Raw genomic sequence first — 10,000 nt, 5'->3', positions numbered from 1 at the left:
ATAAATGTACATAAGCCATTCCATAGGGAATTATGAGAGACGATATATACAATAAACAAATATTCACATTTATACTAAATTTAAAAACCAAAGATATTAATACTAATATATACTACTCAAAAGAATTTAAGGGTCAGACGATATTTTCGACATTATTTTCTGAATGTCAATTATATTAGCTAGACCATAATGTTACGCATGGTATTGTTCCATTTTGACGAAAGTGGGTCTAAGCAACCCATAAATGAATTAAAATCCACTGTCATTGACACTGTCGACTAGTTCTAATGGCGAAAACATGCTTACATTTGCACGTAAATTAGGGCGAAAGCGAAAGGTCTGCTAAGTACCCATAACTTGCTTTTTCACAAAGCGCTCCATTTGCACGCTTTGCACGTGTATTCCATGTTCCCAATGCTGAATTTCCGTATAATTTGAGCTTGCGTTCGTGTACGGTGCACACTCCAAATTCGACAATGGTACGACTTCAACTGACTATCGAAGATCGAGGAAGGGCTATTGCTTGGCTTCAGGATGGCAATACGCAAAGAAATGTTGCTCTGAGACTTGGTGTCAGTCAGAATGTCGTTGGCCGACTGTGGCAACGGTACCAAGCAACGAATTCTGTTCGAAATCGTCCACGTTGGGGAAGACCCCGAAGCACTACAAATAGAGAGGACCGCTACATCACCAATATGGCTCTACGTCAACGCACAACCACTGCGCGCCGATTACGTGACAATCTGCGGACTGCGACTGGAACTCGAGTGTCTGATCAAACCATACGCAATAGTCTGAGAGCCAATAATCTACGCTGCTGTCGCCAGGCTGTTCGACCACCACTTCTACCATGTCACAGAACGGCCAGACGTCACTGGTGCACGCTTCATCTGCGGTGGCACATGTTCAGTGGGGTCGAGTGATGTTCACTGATGAGTCCAGGTTTAGTCTCCAGTTCAACGACGGTCGGGTTCGTGTCTACAGACGTCCTGGGGAGTGCTTCGCTGACGTTAACGTTAGACAACGTCACCGGTTCGGTGGTGGCAGCGTCATGGTGTGGGGCGGCATCTCTATCCATCACAGGACCCCCCTCTATGTGGTGGATGGCAATCTGAATGGAATCTTATCTGAATGAGATTATCCGGCCGTTGGTTCTCCCAGGCCTTCAGCAGATTGGCGGCGGGGCAGTTCTGCAGGATGACAATGCCAGACCCCACCGCGCCAGGGTGGTAACGGACTTTCTCAGACAACAAGGTATCGCCAGGATGGATTGGCCAGCATATTCGCCTGACTTGGCCCCAATAGAGAACGCCTGGGACGAATTAGGCAGGAGAGTTCGGGATAACCATGCCCCTCCGGCCAACCTTCATGATCTGGGTCAACTTCTTATGGCAGAGTGGCAGGCCATTCCCCAAGAGTTCTTCAGACGTCTGATCAACAGCATGAGGTAACGATGTGTCGAGTGTATTCGCGCCAGGGGTGGATTCACACACTATTAAACGAATGTTCTAATATGTAAAATCCATGTTTGACAACCTTCAACTTTTGACAGCATGTCATGTGACTTTCTTGTATACAGTGACGTTTATTTGTGGTTTTTTGTAAATATGGAACAATAAATAAAAAAATTGGTGTAGTTTACATCATCAATCTAATACACTCTGAAACTTATTTGGTTATACATTTTTGACCCTTAAATTCTTTTGAGTAGTATATATATACATATGGGTACGTCGTCGTGATATTAAAATAAGCACTTGATCACCATGGTGCGATGTGGTTTATTGCTTCCGTGATCTAATTTAGTAGAGGACTTGAAACATGATGCAATACGACTAGTAGTGGTAGTAGTAGTAGTACTTAAGAAAACCATCAATTTCGTTCTCCTTGATATATGGCTACTCTAAGCCGCTCGTTCAACCACCATAACAACGTTAAACGCTATGTTAAAGGGGTTTAATTTTTTTAATTATTTAACGACACCACTAGAGCACATTGATTTATTAATCAATGGCTATTGGATGTCAAACATTCGGTAATTTTGACACTGAAAGGAAACCGTACTCGCGGAAATGGTTCCTGTAAACCAAATATATGTACACATATACAGAACTGCGTTTACTTGAAACCTGATTTAGAAAATAATCGTGTAAACCGAATATATGTACACATATATAGAAATGCTTTTACTTGTACACTGATTTAGAAAATGATCCTGTAACCATTTTTCGATGTTACAGGTGTTCTGTTCAGTTGCACGTGCTATTCACTCTTTAAAGAAATAAATGTTTTATTTAACGAGGCACTCAACAAACTGTATTTACGGTTATATGGCGTCAGACATATGGTTAAGGACCACAGATATTGAGAGAGGAAACCCGCTGTCGCCACTTCATCGCCTACTCTTTTTGATTAGCAGCAAGGGATTTTTTATATGCACCATCCCACAGACAGGATAGTACATACCACGACCTTTGTTACACCAGTTGTGGAGCACTGGCTGGAACAAGAAATAGCCCAATGAGTCCACCTACTGGGATCGATCCTTAACCGACCGCGCATCAAGCGAACGCTTTACCACAGAGACAGCCAATTAAGGTTCAACCACGCTGTACTGGGCACACACGTCACCTATCTGGGCTGTCTGTTCAGGACAGTGGGTTAGTGGTTAGTGAGAAAGAAGAGGGTGTAGCGGTCTTACATCTGCCCATTGAGTCGTTAAAACTCGCTTTGGGTGGGAGTCGGTACTGGGCTGCGAACCCTGTACCTACCAGCCTTATGTCCGATGGCCTAACCACAACACCACCGAGACCGGTACCAGGCTGCGAACCTTGTACCTACCAGCCTTATGTCCGATGGCTTAACCACGACACCACCGAGGCCGGTACTGGGCTACGAACCCTGTACCTACCAGCCTTATGTCCGATGGCTTAACCACGACGCTACTGAGGCCGGTAGTTTCCAAACTGAAACAAAACAAACGTCTGTATAAATTTTCCAAAACCACTAACTTGGGGTGCTCCACTCCGGGCGACACTCGGCCCAGGGCAGCTCGGAGGTGAACGACGCGAACAGGTAGTAGAACGCCCAGCCGATGATCATGTTGTAGTAGATGGCCACGAGAGCCGAGACGACGAACATGCCCAGCCCGATCCCTGAAACACAACACAAAAAATAACGTCCAGTTAAAGGCACTGGGGCCTCAATACATATTGTGTTGTAACGTACAGAAATATAAACAATGAGGCCTCGATAAATAGTGTGTTGCAACGTACATAAATATAAACACTGGGGCCTCAATAAATATTGTGTTATAACGTACAAAAATATAAACACTGGGGCCTTGATAAATAGTGTGTTGTAACGTACAGAAATGTAAACAATGGGGCCTCAATAAATATTGTGTTGTGACGTACAGAAATATAAACACTAGGACGTAGAGAAATAAAAACAATGGGGCCTCAATAAATATGGTGTTGTGACGTACAGAAATATAAACATTGGAGCCTCTATAAATATTGTGTTGTAACGTACAGAAATATAAACACTGGGACGTACAGAAATATAAACACTGGGGCCTCAATAAATAATGTGTTGTAACGTACAAAAATATAAACATTGGAGCCTCTATAAATATTGTGTTGTGACGTACAGAAATACCAATAACTTGCAGTTAAAGATACTTGCTGGTTAATAAATACAGAGTTGAAACGTAAAAAAAAAAAAATATTGTGCAGTTAAAGACACTGGAGCCTCAATACATTTTGTGTTGTACTTTTGGTCACAACGTAAATTGTGTTTTTAAGAATATTTAAATACGGTGAAGATCGACAGACAGATGCAACTCGTAACAATATCACGTGACATGTTTACCTCTGAAGAGTTTGGCGAATTTCCAGCACGTGGCGGGCCCGTTGCTGGAAAACTGACCGAGGGAGAGTTCCAGGAAGAAGATGGGGATACCGACGAACGCCAACATGATGCAGTATGGGATAAAGAACGCACCTGCAAGAGAAATGAAACATTAGTAACAAACACACTATTCTGGTGGGGATGGGGGAGTGGGGGGAAACGCAAACACTAATAGCTATCTGCGCTATCTGTCCAGGGCTCCGTTCCACGATCTTAGCGCTAAGATCACCTTAGTGCATTAGGTAGCTATGCACTTAAGGTGATCTTAGGGCTAAGATCGCTTTGTGGAACGGGGCCCTGGACACTACATTAGTGGTTAGTAGTTACTGAGAGAGAAGTCGGTGTAGTGGCCTTATAATGGAACGGCGGAAGCAAGTCGACATTGGGGGGGAGGGGGGGGAAGGGGGGCTCACTGAGATCGAGGGTGCAAAGCAAAGTTTCTAGAGGTTCGGGGGTATGCTACTCCCCCCCCCCCCCCCCCCCCCCCCCCCTAAAATTTGGAAAACTAGGTTTGGAAACTCGGCGTCCGATGAAAAACATTCTAGGCCATACGACCTTTACACGAAAATACGGGAGATATGGTCAAAGTTACTTCGTGCCTGGCTTAGTGGGATTTGAACCCAGTACCTACGAGCATTACATCAAATAACATGTGTGTACTTTATGCAGACACTGCGACGGTAATACTGAATTAAATTCCGTCTACAATACCACGTGTTCCCTCACTTCTTTATCTCGGTGTGCATTCTCAGGTCAGGTCAGATCAGAGAGTTCAGCGTACACATTCAGAGCAAGCTGTTGTAGCGCACGCCTGTCCTGGGCACAGGTGTCGGTCTCAGCCGGTTCCTCCGTTCAGGACAGGAAAGGGATGGGGAGGGTGAAGGAGGGGGGACCGCCTGCTCTGTCAGGTGCAAGGGGTGCATTCTCAAACTAAATGACCATAATGAACGAATTCTCGCCCACATCGCTACAGGTTGGCAAATTCTGAGGACCCCGCTAAGTAAGCAGATAAAAAAAATATATACTCTTCAAAAAAAGAAACGCAAAAGGGTACAAATGGGTTATAACTCCGATTTTATGTTTCCTACCGGTTCATGCTTTGTGAATATAAGGTCATTGCATGTCCCAAACACATTCCCACGGTTACATTCGATAAAACGCAGCTACTGTACAATAAAGTTCCAAAATGTGAATATTCGCAAAAACGCAGCCACGTGCAAACCATGTCACCACTGCACGTGCGTTGTCTGCACGTGCAACATGAACACTGACAGTATAAAAGTGCAGGGTGTTCGCTTGCCTGGCCTCTGTATCTGGCCGACAGTTGACAATCCAGGACATGCCACGTCTCAGTGAACCGCAGAGAAACAATGCCATCGGCCGACTAGACGCAGGCGAATCCAGAACGGCCGTTGCCAGGGCATTCCATGTGTCCCCAAGCACCATCTCCAGACTGTGGGACCGTTACCAGCAACATGGATCAACACGTGACCTCCCTAGATCCGGTCGACCACGGGTCACTACCCCCGGGCAGGACCGCTACATCCGGGTACGCCACCTTCGGGAACGATTGACTACTGCCACCTCCACAGCCGCAGCAATACCAGGTTTGCGCAGGATATCCGACCAGACCGTACGGAACCGCCTACGTGAGGTAGGAATTCGTGCCAGACGTCCAGTTCGAGGTGTCATCTTAACACCACAACACCGTCGACTCCGACTGCAGTGGTGCCAGATTCATCGACAATGGCCTCAACTGCGATGGAGACAGGTGTGGTTCAGTGACGAGTCCCGATTTCTGCTCCGACGTCATGATGGAAGATGTCGCGTGTATAGGCGTCGTGGTGAACGTTATGCGGCAAAACTGCGTGCAGGAAGTGGACAGATTCGGCGAGGGTAGTGTCATGGTGTGGGCAGCCATCTCACACACTGGCAGAACTGACCTGGTCCACGTGCAGGGCAACCTGAATGCACAGGGCTACATTGACCAGATCCTCCGGCCACACATCGTTCCAGTTATGGCCAACGCCAACGCAGTGTTCCAACATGACAACGCCAGGCCTCACACAGCACGTCTCACAACGGCTTTCCTACAGAACAACAACATTAATGTCCTTCCTTGGCCATCGATATCACCAGATTTGAACCCAATTGAGCATCTATGGGACGAGTTGGACCGACGCCTCCGACAGCGACAACCACAGCCCCAGACCCTGCCCGAGCTGGCAGCAGCCTTGCAGGCCGAGTGGGCCACCATCCCCCGGGACGTCATCCGTACTCTGGTTGCTTCAATGGGCAGGCGGTGCCAGGCAGTTGTCAACACACGCGGAGGCCACACCCGGTATTGACTCCAGATGACCTTGACCTTGGTGGTGTGTCCTATCACTTACTCACAATGGACTAGAGTGAATTGTGAACAATCCTGCAACATTTGGTAATTATCGGACTCACCATTCAATAATTAAATCAATTCTCCAAATGTTACGACAATGTGGTTTTGCGTTTCTTCTTTTGAAGAGTATATATAACTTTTAAAAATGTGATTAAATGAAATTTTTATTTTAAGTTCTGTTTATGGATTTTGTGTTTATTGTTGGCAATAAATTGGGTTAAACTTTGAGTTTGCTATGTGTAAAGTGTTTAAAATGAAAAAAATCCAATATGGCCGACTTTTGATATGAAAATGTCAAACGTGTGTACAACGAACTGCTACTATAACGAACTAATTATCAAGCTTCCTTCCAGTTCGTTATAAGTGTACTTTACTCCTCTACACATAGTATGACACAGACGAGTGTACAAATGGCATTTATTTTGCAACCACCGTCTCTATTGACAGAATATGATGGCGGATATATAGAATAATAAACGAGTTTGCCTGCCATACCATTTTTACGAAATGAGTGAACAGTTTTGGGATATGATGAGCGAAAGCGTGTCGGATACCAACACTGTTCACTAGTTTCATAAAAAAAGGTATGACAGGCAAGCAAGTTTAGTAGTTTACTTATAAAAACCAACTGCAAACAAGCCGCAATGCCGAAGTAAGCAGATGTCGAGACCTACTACACGATATTTTTCTACGAATTGGGTCAGCAAGTGATCTACATCACGCTCACGTCACGCCAATATAACACTACTTAGATATCGAGTGGTTGTTATCACATGAGCAATATCTTACACTGGAGTGTAATAAAACGCAAAGTCATATCCTGCTACAAGCAGGATATGACTTTTGACGTCACTCATGTGACCTCACACACAACAGCCTATATTACAAAATCGCTCATTTGACCTCTAGGTTATCATACAATGTGGCTGAAATAACCGAAATAATAGGTTTTCCCCTTAATTTTTATAGTCTGCAGGATAAAGATAATAACTAGTTAATGACGTCGAATATCTGCTTTATCCTGTTCAGGCCGAATGACAAATGTCCCATTCTTACCTCCATAGGCTAAAACAGATATCCGACGTCATTAACTAGCTATGCTCAATATAAACACACAAAAATGTAGTAGCCATGCGCTGTTCTGTGTACACATATAAAATATCCCATCTATTTAAACATCAAGGTCTGTAACCACGTGTTACACATTTTGTGGGAACCATGATGCGTTATGTATTATGACCGACTTAATTGTTTACACGTGTAATATAACCCACAGTACAGAACAGCGCGTTCGACTAAACTGACATTGACAATACAAATTCCAGCCCTGCAACCTTAATCCGCGAGCTGAATACATGTCAGTGAGACCGACACCCGAGAAACCCGTCACAACATTATAAACATACCAGTCTCGTCACAGGAAGGAAAGGAAAGAAATACAAGTATTTGATTTACGACACCTCAAATGTGACTATTTGGTGTCTGAAACTTTCATCACTTTGCCTAGAGATAGAGAGAGAGAGAAAATTTCATCACTTTGCCTAGAGAGAGAGAGAGAGAGAGAGAGAGAGAGAGAGAGAGAGAGAGAGAGAGAGAGAGAGAGACGCACGAACAACACATTTCACGCACGTGCATTTCAAGTTTATTAAAATTAATCATCTACACAACGATTATAACTGCCTGTATTCTACACGAAGTGGGGATTTTATTTCCCATCTTAGTTCATTGGTTCAGGACCATCCATTATCGGGGCCACAAATAAAGACAACGATTATTTTCTGCATAATTCACTTATTAGATACAGACATGTGTTCGATATTATAACGTGGAAATTGGTTTACGGTCAGTATTACGGTATTATAATGAAATGCGTTTGTACATATAATATGTTTACTGACCCTTAACTTGTTTTCATTAGCATAAATGTATATGTATAAGCCAAGGTCGGACTCTGGATGGGCGTGTTCGAAACCCTAATGTTATATGAGCACGTTAAACTACTTATCTATCTGTACACGTCATGCTGTTGGCCCATACAAGTACATTGTGTACATGTACACATATGCATAACTTATCATACATTAACATTCGCTTGATTACTTGTTACGCAAGAAACATGTTAATGCCACGTTAGGTACCAGCGTTATTCAAAATGGCGTAACTACCGCGCATTAATCTGGTATCTGTGACTAAACAATTCCATTAATGACCCAATAACCCGAGTCAAGATTACTGTGATGAAGTGAATGGAGCAATAAGCCACGGTGGTGTCGTGGTTAATCCATCGGACATACGACTGGTAGGTACAGGGTTCGCAGTCCGATAGCGGCTCCAACCCAGAGCGGAGTTTTAACGACTCAGTGAGTAGCTGTAAAACCCACTATGCCCTCTTCTCTTTCATCCGACGCCATATAACCGTAAATAAAATGTGTTGAGTGCGTCGTTAAATAAAACATTTCCTTCCTTCTTCCTTCTTGTCACTAACCACAAACAAGTAACCCAATGTCCTGGACAGACAGCCCAGATAGCTGAGGTGTGTGTGTGTCAAATGACGTCACACGTATGCAATTTGTATGGCGTTGCCATGAGAATAAAGTCTCAGACTCTGTTAAGAGTATTGAGTTCAGGGCCCGTACTTATAAAACTTAAAGTCTAGACTTCAACGTAATGCTATTTGAATGGCGTTGCCATGACGTTAAAGTCTGGACTTTAAGGTTTATAATCACGGGGCCAGATTCTAAAGGTTTGTAAGTGCCAGGCCTCGTGGCTTCATGTTCTCGTTAGGGACGTGATTAGTTATTTCTCGTTCCAGCCAGTGCACCACGACTGGTATATCAAAGGTCGTGGTGTGTGCTGTCCTGCTTGTGGGATGGTGCATATAAAAGATCTCTTGCTGCTAATGGAAACATGTAGCAGGTTTCCTCTTTACCACTACAGGTCAAAATTACCAAATGTGTGACAACCAATAGCCGATGTTTAATAAATCGATGTGCTCTAGTGGTGTTGTAAATATGAGCGTATGCTTTAGAACTATGATAGTATTTATCTAAAACTTCATGATATTCAACTTGAGCGATTGCTGATGTTTGAAATTCAAAATGGCGGCTACCAGGGGTTTGTTTTGGGGGTTTTTGTGTCCCGTTTCAAAAATTGACCTCACTATGCTATAGAACACCTGTGCCAAGTTTAATGCTTTACTCAAAAAGTGAACGATTATTCAGTTTAGCCGTTGTGCTACAAAGTGATCTGTTTAAATTTGTAGTAGGTTCAGGTGCATGCTTGAGAAAATGTTGCAAGTAAAGATGCTCAGAGATGCATTTTGGGGACAATTCAGTGTTGAGTATTATTGATGATGATCTTTCTTTTTAAAGTCATTAAAGATGGCACTTCAAACTGGGACCCCTATGACACGCCCACGCCCACGCCCACGCCCACTCCCACCCCCACACCCACACCCACACCCACCCCCACCCCCACACCCAACCCCACACCCACCCCCACCCCCACCCTCACCCACTCTTGGTCCGCCAATGCCTGGAACTATCAGCAGGTCTGCTGTTCAGGTAATACAAATATTTATCTTCTTATGTTTCCTTATTTACAGAAAGCGGGATTTTCAAACACGTGATCTCTTCAAACACTTGCCTCTGTAATGTAGGTCATTTGAGTGCAATATTAGATGATTTGGCAAAGCAG

At 44.1% G+C, this 10,000-nt stretch overlaps 1 protein-coding gene across 1 annotated transcript in view; it reads right to left on the bottom strand.

The window, feature by feature from the left end:
• LOC121379057 (sodium- and chloride-dependent GABA transporter 2-like) overlaps nt 1–10,000 on the bottom strand; it is a 61,306-nt gene that overhangs the window by 32,074 nt on the left and 19,232 nt on the right. Inside the window, exons 3-4 of the mRNA XM_041507515.1 lie at nt 3,874–4,005; nt 3,012–3,155 (exon numbers count right to left, since the gene is read on the bottom strand). Of these exons, the coding sequence (XP_041363449.1) occupies nt 3,012–3,155; nt 3,874–4,005 (276 nt within the window). The remainder of the gene's footprint in view (nt 1–3,011; nt 3,156–3,873; nt 4,006–10,000) is intronic.

The sequence above is a fragment of the Gigantopelta aegis genome, chromosome 2 (genome assembly GCF_016097555.1).
Source record: "Gigantopelta aegis isolate Gae_Host chromosome 2, Gae_host_genome, whole genome shotgun sequence".
Classification (NCBI taxonomy): domain Eukaryota; kingdom Metazoa; phylum Mollusca; class Gastropoda; order Neomphalida; family Peltospiridae; genus Gigantopelta; species Gigantopelta aegis.
Note: the sequence above shows the minus strand (reverse complement) of the source record. Positions and strands in the feature narration are given on the sequence as shown.